Here is a 15,696-nt window from a genome sequence, read left to right on the forward strand (position 1 = left end):
GTGTGTCTGCCCCCTTTTTCCCCCCGAAAGCGCGATATCTCAAGAAGTTACACACATTCACTTGGACTCAGATGAGGGAACTGATGAGAGTTTGTTATTAAAAGGTCAAGGTCACTGTAACCTTGCAGGTTTCCCACTCTCGTGAAGCCCCGGAGGGAATTTCACGGCATCTGGCAAAACTGGATTTAATGGTAAACTGATGAGATTTTTCTTTGTCATAGGTCAAAGTCACTGCAACCTCAAAACATTAGTTTTTAACAGGAATTCTTACATTAATTGATAGAAACATTCATCATTTTATTATACTGAGTCTTCAGGCATGGATGTAAGGTGCAACCTGACTGGTTGGTGGTGGTATAAAACCACAAGGCTCTAACTGTAGTAATCAGGGTCCAGCTAATTAACTGTGTATATTGGCAAAAGGATAGAAAGAAAGTAGATAGATAGATGGATACTTTATTAATCCCGTGGGAAATTCAGATCATCCAGTAGCTTGTACACTTCACACATCACTGACATACATACATAAATCACATAAATCACATAAATCACATAAATCACATACGGAGAGCATATGTATAGATACAGGAATGGAATGCAATGATGTGATTGTGTCAGTGCCCAGTAGGAAAGTGTTCTTGTGCTGCTGGAGTGGAAAGTACAAAAAAATATAAACTGTATATATATTATAAAAACAGCAGAAAAATATATATATATATAAATATATAAATATATAGGAATATCAATCAATCAATCAATTAATCAAATTTTTACTTGTATAGCCCATATTCACAAGTTACAATTTGTCCCATAGGGCTTTAACAAGGCTGTAGTAGAGGCTGATGTGTTGTTTGATCTCTGAAAGCAGGTTTCTCTACATTCTGACTAATGACGGCTTTGAAGAGAAACCAGCAGTTGACAGTGGGACAGCAGAGTGCTGTTTGCAGAGACGCTAGCAGACTCTCCGTGCTCTGCAGTACATCGTGCACAAAAGAAGTGTTTTTCTTTTTCTTTTGTGAATATCAATCCAAATCTCTTTCAGGAACAAATATCTGCAATAACAAAACGAGCCTTGATATTTTGGTGAGACTGTTATCTGGCTCTTTTAAAGAGGAGATAACAGGGAAACACAAAACATCGCCCGGCCACGACAACATCGAGTGGGTTGTGTGTTCCAGCATGACTCAGCTTCAAAGAAACTTTTCATCTCAGGTTTATTGATTGGACTCCTTTTTTTTTGTGGTAAATGCACTTTGAATAGAAGTATAGAACCAGATCTGTTTACTTGCTTATAAATAAATATCACATTTCATACGCTCTCTTATGAAAACACACTGCAGAGATGTAAAATTTATGTTAAGCTGACGGTGTAGAAACCAACACTCGAACCTAATCTTGTAATTTGAAGCGGTGGCATTGCATCACTTGTTGTTACTCTGGGAAGTTAACATACTGCTGCCTGCTGTAGGTACTCTTACTACTCTTGAACTTACACTGACAGTAAAGGGAAGACGTTCACTTTGAAGACATTGAGTGAACATATGTCGATCACATATGATAGCAGCAGCCGCCCCCCCCCCCCCCCCCCCCCCCACACACACACACACACCTTCTCCAGTGACTATACTTCACCCCTCCACCCTGGCTTGGTCTGCCACACACCCTCCTCCAACCACTGAACATTTGAACATTTGCTCCACACTGTTACTTTTATTACTACTATATTATCCCGCCTATAGTATATTCATATTTATATATTTGGATATATTTATCTTGCTCATAGTTCTTATATCATACAATACCTGTTTATACTGTACTATTCCATATATATTTCTTACTGTACATATCTATTTATTTACATTCCACTTTAAATACGCACAATACTCTGCACTTTACTGTCTTTTTTTGGACTTCTGGTTAGATGCTAAACTGCATTTCGTTGTATAAGTACTTGTGTGCTTACTACTGTTCAATGACAGTAAAGTTGAATCTAATCTAATCTAATATGCCATCAAAGTTTGGTATGAAAAGCCCAGAAAGAAACTTGGGACTGGTCAAATTGGAAGATACATAATTTTTTAACATGTCAACCTCATGTGGTGAAGCCGTCATACTTTAGGTTGCATCCATTAATCCACAGAGAGGAGTGAATAAACTGTTTCTTTAGTATTTTATTTATTTTTGTATTAACTTGCCGGCTACATCTAATTTAATGATCTTTAATAGACTTGGTGGCAGAGATGACTGATGAATATTCTGAAGTTATGATAAGAGGAGTGATATTTCAAGGCTTTCACACACCAAGGGTTTGACACAGTAAACAAAAGAAAATGCTCTTCTGTGAATATCCGTCAGTCGGCTGCACCACATCAGGGTCATCGGGAGGAATTAAGTCAATACGGCAACATCGAGCAAGTGACAGAGTCCACCGTGGATAACAGGTTGCATCCAAACTATTTATTCAGAGAGCAATTATTTCAATAAAGAGGGTTCCACTCAAATGACATTTACAGAATTAAGCAACGGTTGTTTATGTAGATGCAGTCTGAGGTCTGCTGAGGATGGAGATGTCTGTCTGAGCTCACATGTTGTAGAATCTATCATCGAGTACAATAATAATGGATAATGACTTGATTTGGAAGCAGAACCGTTTTCCCCGTGACACAGTTTTCTTCCATCTGTGTGAAACTATGACAAAAAACAAAGATACAAAATGTGCAAATTAATCAAACACACAAAAACACCACGTTTCGCTTTCAGCTTAATTGTACAGTATTGTTATTGTTGTACATGTGGGCCCTGGCTTTTTTATTTAACGTATGATGATATATTATGATGAATTAACTCTGCACATATTCTTTATATTGCGCGGAGGATTTGTGATGTCCCCATAAATCCCCCAAAACAACAGTTTGCCCTTCTCCTGATCCCCAGTAGCTGCGGGGGATGATAAACACTTCCCTCCCTCAGTCCAGGAAATGACAGTCATTCCAGCAGCCTCAGTGTGCACCCCTGCATTGCTTCATGAAACAATGACGGGCTTTTAACAATGACAAGTTCATAATAGCATATGGTTTATGCAACGTTCCTCATTTTCGCTGCAAACACAAGCCCGAGCAATCCATAATCATCAGGCTGCAACTCGCAGAATCGTGTTGACGTGAAAAAAAAAGAAAAAACGTCTCCGTGCTCACAGTCCCTCTTAACCTATTTTTCCAGCTGATCTCTTCTTGCCCTGAATTCCTCCACCTAACTTCATGTATGTGTGCCACTTCAAACCGCTCCACCTCGCTCGCCGGGCTTTGAAGTGACAGCGTCTTCACTCCGAGGACACGTCACCATTCCGTGCACATACTTCACGCTCACGTCTTTTCATCCCGACAGGCAACGTGTCATTTTACTCCTCTGTGAAAAAGGTGCTCGCTCCATTCAGGTGTGCTCGGGCTCGTGGTGAAACACTGTAATTGCCTGTGCTACTCTTCCCTTTGGTAATTGTCTTTTGATTGAGGTCATCAGGACAATTAAAACCATTGAGGGGTGAAAAGAGGAAGCGAGAGAGTTGAGGCAGCAATGCTTTGTGGTAAAATGGACGAGGGGAACGTACAGGAGGGATAATATGTGTGTGTGTGTGTGTGTGGGGGGGGGGGGGTCCCACTGAAGTCCTGGTAGGAGACGGTACTGAAACGGTTGAACACTCGTCAGTGTATTAATTACAATTCAACGAGTGTCACTGGTGATCGTAGAGGTTGAATCCTCTGTTTCTAAGAAGTCAGGTGTGTGTGTGTGTGTGTGTGTGTGTGTGTGTGTGTGTGTGTGTGCGTCGGAATTTATCAACCTCAAAACAAATGGTAAGATAGCATTGCACTTAATAATGAATGAATATCATGTGACTTACTAAGAACATATTGTACAATCCTTCCCCTCGTGTGTATAGTGTTTTTATTTTTCCTATTCTTCCTCTTATTTATACATGCACAAATACATCACAGCTAATTCCTTGTATGTATAAACCGGAATCTGATGAGAACAATCTCTGCCTGTTTATAGAAGTTTGTAAGAATGTATATAATTTGCCTTAAAATTTAAAAAAAAACATTCATCTGATCTACTTCAAACTTCAAAAGTGACACTTTCATTATCAGAATCAGAATCAGAATTCTTTTTATTGCCATGTATATTTGCAAAAAACAGGAAATTGCCTTGGTGTGGTTGGGGCACTGTACAAACAACAATATAAAAACAACAATAGAACAACAATATATACAGTAAGAGAGTTATGGGCACGTGCGGTTCCAAGGTGCAGAGATTGGTGATAGTGACAATAATATATAGTTATAAATTATTTGCGGGGGGGGTCATACAAACATTATTAATACATTTTTAATAAACAGGTGCAAACGATCTGTAGAAGTAGATGCTTTGATTGTTCGGCACTAAATGACACCAGTGATCAGGACTATGACAGGTTTCAAAGATGGCTGCTCTTAGTCAGAAACAGTACATGGATGGCTCCCAGCATGTTGCTAGAAAACCTCAGTCATCTAAGACCTACACCTTGAAATATCAGTGTCAAATGTGACGTGGTTTCTTGAGATGTTACTCAACAAACTTGCAACCACTAGCATCACAAGTCCAAATATACAGCCCATTCAAAACAGACATGTGTGGAACCGGCACTGCAGCTCTTATATGTTCCCTAGTGGAGGAACCGTCTCATTATGAATTAAATCTCTTAAAAAAAAAGGAAATTCATAAAGTTACATCTAACAAAAACTACAGATATGGTTTCACTGATTTGCTTTGAGGCCATCTTTTGTCAAATCTGTGTTTTTTTTGTCAAAACGCTGGTTTCTTAAAAACAAAACAAATCACTCAGCCAAGTTTTTCTGTGAAAATAAAAAATCGGGTCACTAGTTTCTGGGATGTCGCTTGTGGCCGCAGGAGATGGAGCCGGTTATAAAGTGTTCAAATAAAGAATAGGAAAGTGTTTCTGAGCATTCACTCATCGTTCGTCTCGACTCTAACAGTCGGTTGAATGTCAGGTCTGAGGCCAGAGTTCGTAAAGATCCCCAGGAACACCTCCTCTACTGTGTGACACTATTTTGTTTCCATCTACATTCTGTGTGAATGTGTGCACCAGTGAAGCGTGGGCAGAACAAAGTCGTCTCCTCTGTCACGGTATGTGGGAGACGGTGGTGGATCTGTAATAATACACATTACATAGTCCTGGGGGGTGTTTCAGCTACGTTTTGTTTTGCAGGACTGAAGTTTTCCCGTCCTCCTGTTGTGGCGACTTATTGTGAAGCTACCAAAGAACATAACCCTAATTGCGTCCGCTGTAGAAAGTGGCAGCAATCATTTGTCCTGCACTTCTTTAAGTGTTTTTTGGGAGCACGATTCAACACAAACTTCTAGATATCCTTTTTCAGCTGAGTGGACGGTTGAGCATCCAAAGTGCCGGGAAGTGCAGGGAGCCGATTCATGAAAATACCAGTTGATAGCAGCTCACTGAGGCTTTAGGACGCGGCAGTGACACTCATCACACTGCACATTCCACATTCCCCTTAAAAAAACCAAGTAATTAGCGAAGGGTTTACCCCCAATTAGAGTTTCATTAGCCATTTTGATGACCATCAGTGACCCTGTTTTAATAGAGACCGTCTCTGAAGTTGGTTTCAATATAGTTAGAGGGAGCAGAGTCTCTCTCTCTCTCTCTCTCTCTCTCGATGGAGAATAGTTGCATCTCACTAAAAAGGCTTCAAACGGGGGAAGACGTCAACTCTCTTGGCATCGCTGATAATCCGCCTTGTTCCATATGTTGCCCGTATGCCTGCAAACCTCCTCAAAGACAAAGAGGCACTAATCAGGAGCGTTCACATCGCTCTTGTTAGACTTGAAGGACTCGGTTGTATCCTTCATCTTCTGCCACCGACGTCAGACTGAATCGTAATTAAGACTCGAGAGGGTGAAGAGATTGTTGGAAAAGCAGCTGTTGAATACCTCTGATGAAGGAGTGCTTTTGCAAAAAGTATTCAAATGTCGACTAAAACAATCCTGAAGGAGAATTCCTCTCGAAAAAGCACAACTTCACTTTTGCACATTCGGATTATTTGTTTTTGCAGCAGATTCATAATCAAGCTCAACAGAGTTTCTCCCTGAGCTGTGGATGTATGCATCAAGACTGGAATCGATATGTAATCAGGTGACCTTTTTAAGAACTGAGCCAGTGAGGCTGAATTAATAAATGATGCCGTGAGGCTCCGAGGGTTTTTCTTGTAAATATTGCATCCAAATGAGTTTTTTTGGCTAATGTGGGGCTTTCAGCTGTGATTCAGAAAACGTCCCCGTGTCCCTGTTAAACCACCATGGGTGCTGTCTGAGTGTCCCAGGAGCTGTGTCATTATTTACTGTCTGTGAAGAAGCGCCAGGATTTGTCTGTGGATGACGTCATCACACAGTCTGACTCTGGAGTCTGGGTTCACATTATTAATCTGAGGAGCACATCACCAAAGATAACATGTCGGTGTTTTTGTGCTTTTAAGTGATCAATTAAGTTAATTAAGGGATTTTCGCTGCCAGTCTGTTATGATCTGAAAAAAACACGTTTCATCATCCAGGTTTATTAGCAAAGAGGTGTTTGGGTTTTCGTGTCTGTCTGTTTGTTTGGTCGTCAGCAAGATGAGGCAAAAAAAACCACCGACCTGATTTCCAGTTAATCTTGGTTGAAGGACACAACGTGGCCAAGGAGGAGCCGATCCAATTCCATCACAGGTCTGGTTATTATTCTTTCACCAATTTCCCAAATCATCGATCTTGAAAAAATATACACTGAAGCATATTTAGGGGCCTGTTATCTATTTGTGTCTGCAATGTGCTGCAGCTTGATGGGATTTAATTGTGCTGTTGGGACTGAGAGCTATTGTAGTCAAACATGTTTTTATGGTCGCAGAAAGCCCGATGCCAGCAAAGCCTCCTCCACATATAACACATGTTGTTCAGTCCAATATTTTTTTGGACAAAACATAGATTTTATTGTGTATTTTGCATATTAGAAAGCAGAGATACAAATAAATATATGTTCTTATAAGTTGCACATATTGACAATTTATTAGAAACTGATCTAGCGCCAGATAGACCAGCATTTTAAGAATAAATGTTTATCTTTATCATTTTACTCTTTTAGTCTAAAACATGATTAATTATCAGTTGCTCAGTAGAGCATAAAATGATCATACAGACGTGTCCCTAGATTGATTTGAATGATTAAAGATGTTTGGTCTAATCAAAAAGAAATTTGCTTATATCGTCCCTTATCCACATGCTTTGAAAACAAGATTCAAATATTGAACAGAAAAAGCATCTTTGGCAGAGAACATATCTTTATATATAATAAACTCTATCTTTTAACAACAATCGCACATCGATGTACAACCACACAACAACCTCTCAGTTATCTTTTTATCCACATACAGAGCTCCTTCTTAGAATAGCAACATGTAAACAAGACATTACACGCTCAATGAGTCACCCCCGACACACACAGACACACAAACAGACACACACACACACACACACTGCGTAGTGCACTGAATAAGGCCGTTGCAGGAAAATTCTCCTCAGATGTTTCATTGAGAAGGAAGTGTGATGAACTGTGATGGAAGGTTTGGAATAAAGCGCGACTCCCACAGGTTTCACTGGTCCCAGTGCAGTTTGAGGTGGCAGGGCCGTCTTTTAATAGCTGGAGGTGGTGACACTGGGACGGCCGTGGGTATAATAAAAAATAAATAATGAATGTAGATGACAGGGAGATTGTGGGAGGTTTCATCAATACGCTGGACCCCAGTCAGACATAAGCAGGATGTTGAGATTATGAAATATAAAAAACTCTCGTTGATGGCACAGGTTCTTTAAGAATTCCAGTTCTGAGCTCTCAGGATTTTTCTTTCTTCTCTTGTTGATGTATATGTAACCACATGGGCAGCTTCCCCCTCATCTAACCCTCCTTTCTTCTCACCCGGGCTTGGACTAGCAATTGCAGGCTCAATATAACCTCTCTCAGCAAATAAATTAGATATCAAATCTATTTCGTTTCTGTCCTGAAATGGATATTCACAAGATTTGTTTGCATTTCATTTTCCGGGGTCCAGTCTCTGATATTGGCTCAATCCAGGTCAGTTCATTGTCCTCAGAATCGACGACAATTGTATAAATTTAAATCCACAACAGAACAGAATCTGTAAATGTGCAGCAGACCTGTTCTAAAGAAGACGTTTCTTGCAGATTGGCTGCGTTGGCTGCGTGTGCCACCTGCTTCAATAAAACCTTTGATGGCTTTATAGATGCTGTTTCCCTCAGCCTCTGGCTACGTGCCGTCTCTAAGCAGACAGCTCATCAAGATGAGTGACAAGAGAAGGAATGGCAGATGACCAGCTGAGGGGGTGGATAGTGGGACAGATAATACTACCTGCCAACACAGAGGAAAACACACATATGGAAAACCATTGCCTTCAATGTGTTTTACCCTTTTCCATGAACATCTAGGACACATGTTCTTTTCCATCAGTTCAAGATTGCAGCTGCTGTAGCCTTCTCCTTGTCTTTTTTACTGGTTGCAGTTGTGCAGGACCATAAGCACAAAGTAGGGAGGAGCCTTTCTCAAGGGTAACATCACTGGTGTTTGTAGAGCCCAGTCAAAGCTCCTCCTCTACATGGTTCCTCCACATTTCCCCTTGACACTCCAGGGACTGACGCTGATTAAAGTTCAACAGAAGCTCACCTCTCGAGCATTCAGCATCATCCCCGGCTGCACCTGCTCCCTTCTATATGTTTTTTAAAGGAGTTTGCCGAGGCTTTAACACGACTTAGTTTAAGGCTAATCTGAAAAAAAAAGTCCTCCAAACAAAGGGCCTGCGTCGGTCAAAAGAGTGAAACTGTGCTGAGAGTAATCCGTGTTTTATCTTGTTTTAACTTCATCCTCTTGCTTTTTGGATTAAGACCTTCAGTGTGTGTAATGGCACTTATTCTAAAGAGCTTAGCAGCTTGTGTTGGCTGACGCACAACAACACATCCAAGCAATAGATGTCTGGTATTTTCAGAACTTCATAATCCCAATCTGTTTTTTTCTGAAAATGCATTTGTAGTACTTGCTGATAGCTGCTGAAACTTGACCCAACACGTTATTTTCCTCAGCGTCTCGTCCTTCTTGTTTAACGAATGACATTTTGATTCCAAGGATGAAACAAATTCCAAGGTTTTTACAGTAAAAGAGGAGAAGCTGCCCTGAATCGTTAAGAGTTGGTTTAAAATGCATCCACCAGGCTGTGGGCGCCATGTTACCTTGCCCTCAGTCACATTCCTGCTCTAGTCACCTTTTTAAATACCCTGATCCCTGTCTTATATGTTGATGTGTTTTAATTTGGCCTGTCTCTCTATGTGCTGTGCTTTATATTATTCTTTACAAATTTATTTCATTATTCAATTATATATATTGTGTGTGTTTACGTTTAAAAACTGCCATAAATAAAGCCGTACATTTTCATTTACTTTCATGGCTCAGCCTTTATTGCGCTACGTTTTGCAGAAAACAAAAGGGTTAGATAGATCCATGACATCTCGTGTGTGAGTGTGAGCACAGAAAGCAGCTTTAGTTATTAAATAATCTATAATAGATTTGGCAAATTTCGTCAATAACGCACAAAATGTCAGTGCTGACAAACAGCGTACATTTACTGCAAGCGGGAGTGCAAAAGTACATAATAGAATCTCACGCTGCAAAGTAATTGAACACATCAGTCAAACAAGTTTTATAAGACCGTCAGAGGCACATTCCCACGACCCTGTCCTGTGTTATCTGGAGATTACACACAGCAGCTGTCTGGTGAGAGAGTGGGAACATCATCAGGCCATGTTGGTGACTGGGTTTGTTGAACCTCAGTTTGGGATTTTCTACGTCGGCAGGACATGACAGCGGTGAGGCTGAGCAGAGGCATCACACTCATTACTGGTCGGTTCATCTCATAGTTCACCCTGTGTGTTGCCTCATTAATAATCATCTGGCTGGGCTGCGATCAACTGGACAGAAGTGAGGCAGAATCTGGGTTCCACCGGCCCCACAGCTGTAAAAGTTACTGGGACAAGTCGCAGAGGAGGTTCCTCTTTCAAGGAATCACATGAAAGGTCAGGATCTCACGGGTATATGATGCCCTGATATGACAGGTCGGGGGTGGAGCTACCCAGCATGCACTGGGACAATGTTTATAGCGAGAGTAAAGTTGTGTTGCCAATTATTAAAGTCAGACAAACTTGTTCTATTTAAACTCAGGAACTTGGAAATGACAAGTATGTTTCACTTCAGCCATATTTTAGCTGGAAAGACTTGACAAATGTAAAAGATGACTCAATTTAAAGGGGAAATTAAAAAGGAGATATAAAGTCAATGTTAACTTAGTTATCCTTTTCAAGGCAATCTGTTTTTTAAGTCATATCAATTTGGGATTAAACCTTGCGATTCCAGATCATATGAGCTTTTATGTTTATGTTTTTCTTGTCTTTTCTTTACTGTCATTAATTCATTGTTTTGTTTGATTTTAACACTTCATACTCCGGCCATCATTCTGTGCAGCTGACTGTCTGGGCTTTAGGTTTTTTCTCTTGTGCACTGAAAGTAGTTCAACATATTTCTCACAGGCCTATACTCGGTGAATGGTTGACTCAGAAGTGGAAGCTTTTCCACAGATGACATGTCTGGCTGAGTTCTGTGAGACGCGGAGCAGTCGGTGAACTTTAGGTTGTCGGAGTGTCGACTCCCTTTATTTGAGATACACCAGGGACCCATGTTCTCTCAGGCTGATAAGCACTTGACAGTTAGACAAGACATATTCATATCCTTACACCAAGTTACTGTAAAACTACTTCAATAAATGGGAGTTTCAGCCTAATTGCCATGATATCCATTCATCCTGAACTCGTAGCTCTTTTGTAACTTGATTTCATTTTGAGCATTTGATGAAACTTCTTCATTTTCCATAACGATACATGCTAATGCTTATTACCTCCTCGTCTTCTTCCTTCTATTTCCACTTATGCATGTGTGTGCACACTGAATCATTCAGGCCTTGCTGTGCCGCACTTCTGTAAAACACAACATGAAACTGTCCAGAGGGCTGCAGGACTAAGAGCAAAGCATCGTAACGGATGAGCTGTGGGAGGACACTTGCCAGAGAACTGCTCTCTGCTGGAATAGAAGAGAACAGAGACTAAATGGTTCAAGTACAAATGCACAAGAGATTTAGTTCTTCCATTTTTTATTTATGTGGGACTTTTACATGCTCTTTTATTTAGGAATGAATTATGAAATAACTTCACATGAGCATCTTTGTCCCGGATGTTTGACACTATTCACTTTCATCCTACACGTTCCATCATAATCCATCTTTTGGAATTTTTCTCCTGTGATATTATTGGATTATAACCTCACTTGAAATGAATGCGTTGAGCCAGTGGTATTGTCCCACTTGCCAAAACTAAACCCAAACCAAAAGTTTAGAATCTGAAGTTTTAAGCCCACTGGGATGAAGCAGAATCTGCTGGTGGATTTTCTTGAGGGAGAAGTGATCCTCTGACTCCAGCTACCAACTGGGGGCTCATGTGGAAGCTGTCCAGTCCAACATGGACCGGGGGGGGTTTGGTCCGACAACAGACGGAATTATGCAGCCAAAAAATAAAGTGAAGTTCTGAAAGCAGGGACAGAGAAAGCTTCTGTTTCCTGAGGGGATGTGTGTGGGCTCCTGCACATGTTCACTCTAAAAATTTGTGTTTGCTAGGGAGATTCAAGGAAGGTCAAAAGGAGGTGAGGGAGGGGGCGAAACTTATCCGAAAGTGGAAGCAACAGATTTAAAACCAGCCTCTGCAGAAAGTTGTCTAGACAATCAGCCCTCAGCTATTTGATTCTTTAAATCGGTGAGAAAAGAGAGTGAAACCCAAGAAACAGCCAAATTAAGTGGCGGTCCCAAGTTTGAGGTTGTTTTAAATGTATTTATTTCCAGCCGTGGAGGAAAAGGATTGAGTTTACAGCCGAGCACGGCAGCCGCGGCCAAACAAGCAGTGAAAACACTAACAGCTCAAATTACGAGGAAGGAAATGGATCATTGTGTTTATCTGACTTCCTCTCTCGCTCTTCATTTCTTTCTGTTTCTAAATAACAGATAGCCTAAGTGCTAAGTGACTAATTGTTCAACCCACGAGTATAACTGCTGATGCATTCTGGGGGAAGTGGGAGGGAGGTGGGGGGGAGAGTAAATGAGGTGAGGCACCGACAAGGAGGCATAAACGATTAATGTAAGACGATTCCTGCCGGATCTGGTCGAGCCTCCCTCAACCCTCAGAGCTGTCTGTGCTGCTGCATTAATAATCTAAATGACACAGACAACTTAAATGAAGATGAGAGAGACTGTTAGCGAGATAAGAGAAGACGAGGAGGAGGAGGAGGAAGAGGAGGAGGAAGAGGAGCAGGAGAGAAACAAGCAGAGGGAGTGAGCACTCAAACAGGTTGACAGAGAGTCCGAAAATATCAGGTAAATGCAGAAACTCTTATTTGGTGTGGAGATGAATGGCACAGAGAGAAAACACTGAGGTCAGCGCGTCTCACTCTTCATTCTTCAAGCCTGCAAACCATCGGCAGTGGATCCCATTATCACTGTTTGCAAACGGAATTGCATCCACAAGCAGGAGTGCAGTGATTTATCCATCGTTTTCTCCTCAATCATTACCTGCACCAAGGAGGTTATGATTTCGACCCTGTCGGTTTGTTTGTTTCTTGGTTGGTTTTCGAAAAAACCTGCCGAACAGATTTCATGGAAGGAGCTAACAAAGAACCCATTTTATTTTGGTGGGCATATGGAAAACAGTGGCATGTCTTTACACTAACTTGACCATTCATGATTTTTTACTCAATGATTAGCTGCGGTTTGATGAAAGACTACACAAACATGAAACACACACAAACATAGAGATAGACCCAAAGTCTGGAGAGTGAAGCCAATGCGAACATGGCTGCAGCCTGTATTCTCCCAAACGACCCACAGAGGGCGACTCAACCGATAGAAGTCTCTGATAGAATTTGTGATTGACTGCTAGCACCGTCCGGGTCATAGGGCTCAAGCTCTCAGTCAGACCGAACCCCCACTCGTCCAAATATGGTTTCAAAAAATCTAAGATAGTTCTGGACAAAATACCAAACCTATGGGTTCAAAACTGCAGCTCACAAACCAATGGTTAACCTCACGGTGGGTTGCCCCTGAATTGAATTTGAGGGGACCGTTGGCCCTTGGTGGTAGCGTGCGCTCCACTGACTCCCACTCTTCTTGTTCTTGTGGTCAAGTTTTGATGCTGAACTTATAAACTGTGTTAAGTTTATCGTAGTAAATTCTGTTGAAAGCCTCAACGTCAGGAGATTTACTGCAACGTGGCTTTTATGCTCACGTCTTCAAGGCTGTTGGAGCATTTACGGGCATCGGGGTTATTATACATGGACACTTGGTAGGCGGATAGTTAATAGGTGCATAAAGTAACTGTCAACATGTATTAAGTCAGTAATAGATCAAGTCCCTCTCATTGCACAAGCGTGTCTTTACTGTGTTCAGGCTGTGTGTAGGATCGTGTTAGCGTTATTCAGTGAAGGAGGAGAAAAACTAAAAACCATGCATTCCTTCTCAGTGGGCCCTGTCTGATGTGTTTGACAACAGAGCATCTGTATGGTCAGAGCGTAAGATTATGCGCAAACGAAATAACAAACTCAGCGAAGGGAGGAAAAGACAATTCCACTTTGCACGGCGCTCCAACTCGTTCCCTTGTTTTTCGGTCACCTTGTTGTGTTTAAACGTTTATGTAGATGACTGTATTCATCTAGGGCCGGATATCTAGATTTGTGCAGAGGTGTTTATTCACATGAGCAGCAGCAGCCAGAGCACTCTCCCCAAGATGTGCACTCACAAACAACTCACTCTGTGTATCTGGAGCACCGGAGCAACACGGAATACTTCAGTTTTTGCGTGTACAGTTTGTAAATCCATTGAAAATGAGTGACAGTTATCGACAATTGAGTGTTTTCAAAGTGACATTACTGGCAAAATTGAATCATAGGTTGAACGTATAGGAATTATGTTTTGAATGCTACAGCTTTTCTACCACATTAAGTATGAATAACACAAGGAGGTCACCAGACAAAAAGTGTAACCTTGGGATTTGTGGTTATTAAGGTAACGCTGGGTTTTCAAATGTCTTTAATATGAACTAAAGCCATAGGGTTGGGGGGGGGGGGGGGGGGGGGTATAAGTGAACAGGATATCCATAGTATTGTATACTAGAGCTAAAGGTAAAGATTAAGTTCTTCAAACATGAACCTGTGGCGGCCTTCAGTTGTCCTAAAAACTCAAAAGTGTTTTGTTTGTCCAGTTTGGGCTACTGTAAAAAAATGGCCGCCTCCGTAGAGAGGACCCCCTGCTGATGTATATATAAAGTATTTATATATAAAAATTCCATTTTAGGGTAAAGAAAACAATAATTCGTACAAGTTTAGATGAAAACACACGAGTGAAAACACGACTAGGATTATATTATATTCCATTTCTGCCACTAGGTCCCTTTCACCGACATCTTCCACACTGGACCTTTTAATGTCTGTGATTACCAGCGGTGCTGATGTGTGCTCCTCTCTCTTTGTAGACTCAGCTTTAATGAAGACGCGACTCTGCTGAACATTCCTGCAGAAGGGACCCTCGTCAACAAGTATGGGGTCTGCATGGAAACCACTTCTCCTCCTGTCAGTCATCAGTGGCCTTTCAGGTAAGAAATTCAAAAAGGTGGTGTTTGAGTATAATGGTGGGAAGTGGTTGTACGTAATAATCTTCTGGAGCACTGGTATTAGGGGAGAAATGGTAAAGTGCCCACGGAAACCTCCTGTGGTGATAAGGCAGTGGTTAAATGGGAGAATTATCATTTATGGATGTGAGTGGGTGGAATCTTTGAAATGTTGAATTTTGAATTCATTTCTGAGCAGAAAGGTGGAGATGCTACGGCTCAATGAGTGACTTAAATGGACCTTCTATATAAAAAGGTCCTTTAGATAATGTCTGTTATGATTTGGGACTATACAAATCAAACGGAATTGAATTTGAATGGCACCTAGGCCGACAAAGTTTTATCTTATGAATACTTTCCAACTGAATAAAATAAAAACATTTTAAAAAATCTCAATTTGGTGGACATGCTTATCCAAGGCACCACCTCAGCATCCCTCTGGCTCCAGTGACCTATAAGAATCAGAATCTCAACGTGTCAGAGCTTTTCCTCGTAGCATATCTTGACTTGTGCGATTAGCAGTAAGTGCACAATTTGAAGTTCTCGTCTCCCTCGGTAAGCCCAGAGCGTGTGTTCGCCGCTCTAATGGATTCTGCCGCTTCTTCATTTAATGGTCCTTTCAACCCACCAGGGGAGGGTTCACTCTGTGGCTCCCTCAGTTCGGTTTCTGGGAGTTGAACACACGCACACACGGCACCAGCCTCACTTCTATTACATGGGAACGACTGTTTCTTAACTTCAGAGTCTTGATACTCGGTGCTGTTTGACTCTGAATACACTGTGGAGTTTTTATAGGAGAAATTTTGGATTTTTATTGGACGTTAAAGCTGAATACATAAT

The 15,696-nt window shown here is 41.3% G+C and overlaps 1 protein-coding gene across 2 annotated transcripts in view; it reads left to right on the top strand.

Annotated features, from left to right (window-relative positions):
- Positions 1-15,696, top strand: part of cntn5 (contactin 5) — a 102,208-nt gene that overhangs the window by 12,799 nt on the left and 73,713 nt on the right. For both annotated transcript variants that reach the window (XM_053423651.1, XM_053423652.1), the window contains exon 2: positions 14,722-14,841. In XM_053423651.1, coding sequence (XP_053279626.1) covers positions 14,787-14,841 — 55 coding nt within the window. In that variant the 5' untranslated portion in view covers positions 14,722-14,786. The remainder of the gene's footprint in view (positions 1-14,721; positions 14,842-15,696) is intronic.

This window comes from Pleuronectes platessa, chromosome 5 (assembly GCF_947347685.1).
Source record: "Pleuronectes platessa chromosome 5, fPlePla1.1, whole genome shotgun sequence".
In the NCBI taxonomy this organism is placed as follows: domain Eukaryota; kingdom Metazoa; phylum Chordata; class Actinopteri; order Pleuronectiformes; family Pleuronectidae; genus Pleuronectes; species Pleuronectes platessa.